The sequence below is a fragment of the Mycetomoellerius zeteki genome, unplaced genomic scaffold, assembly GCF_001594055.1.
Source record: "Mycetomoellerius zeteki isolate Tzet28-1 unplaced genomic scaffold, Tzet1.0 scaffold113, whole genome shotgun sequence".
In the NCBI taxonomy this organism is placed as follows: Eukaryota; Metazoa; Arthropoda; class Insecta; order Hymenoptera; family Formicidae; genus Mycetomoellerius; species Mycetomoellerius zeteki.
In genome coordinates, this window is record NW_017256051.1 from 1,789,305 (window position 1) to 1,790,371 (window position 1,067).

A 1,067-nucleotide genomic window follows, 5' to 3' on the forward strand; every position below is an offset into this window, starting at 1 on the left:
TCGCAGGCCTTCGTAATCGCTTTCTGGCTCGGCTACACCAACTCGGCGTTGAATCCCTTCATTTACACAGTCTTTAATAAGGATTTCCGCCGTGCTTTCCGCCGAATATTGTTTAAGTGAGCAATACAATACAGTGTCGACCAAGAGGGACGCTAACGATAATTATATTTTCCGTCCTCGGGTATATGAGAATACCGATAGTACTCCGAGGATGTTTTCTCGATCGCATCGCGCAACATCCGATTTGTTTCCTCGAGTTATCCTCGAGAGAAACTTTAATCATAAGAGGAAGGTGAAATTTTACAATGCCAAGGAAACATTTGCGAAAAATGGAATCGGAAATGCGAGGAGTTTACGACAAGACGAGAAGTTTGCGTTTCAAATCGAAAAAAGTTTTCCAGCTGATTTTTTCGGAATACAAAGCGAGCACTGAAAACTGCAGAATCGCACGTGTGAAGAATAAGAATCGAGAAAAGACAGCACACATCTCTGAATTCGTATATTCCTTCAGTATTGTTGTTATCTTCTAAAAAATTGTTTTCTTTGCGACCATCAAACCAACGTACAACTTTACCTCTTTACCTCTTTATGCGAGATACGTCGCATTGTAAGTCATCTTGGATACACGAGATCCATAACTGATCAGAGAAGACCTTTTTAAAAAACGTCAAAACTCAAGAAAATTTTTCTTTCTACGTTATCAAATGGTAAAACTAGAGTATGAAAAATCTTATTGAGAAATAGTGTTTTGAACATTTCAATCACTAGAACGATCTATTAAACAAGTCCCTTAACGAGCAGAATCGAATTCTATTATCTTTACACAACTCACACGGACTTTGTACATGCTGCATGCGACAGATCAACGAAAAATCCACTGTTCACTTGGCTGGCCAAGGGAATATATATAATCCGCTACGCGCACGGATTACTTACTCTCGAACTTGTGACATACCTTACAAAGCGAATCGCTTCCAAGACCAAGAGGCAGCATATCGCTCCTTCCTCCATCCCCCGCGCATTTTTTTTACTGATCATTCTTCTTCCACAAAAGAATAGAGGATAGC

The 1,067-nt window shown here is 39.9% G+C and overlaps 1 protein-coding gene across 1 annotated transcript in view; it reads left to right on the forward strand.

Annotated features, from left to right (window-relative positions):
- The window catches only part of Octalpha2R (alpha2-adrenergic-like octopamine receptor), a 114,785-nt gene extending 114,203 nt beyond the window's left edge, over positions 1 to 582 (forward strand). The window contains 1 exon segment of the mRNA XM_018456526.1: positions 1 to 582. This exon segment is cut by the window's left edge and continues 10 nt beyond it. Within this exon segment, the coding sequence (XP_018312028.1) occupies positions 1 to 120 (120 nt within the window). The 3' untranslated portion in view covers positions 121 to 582.
- Positions 583 to 1,067: the final 485 nt, after the last annotated feature.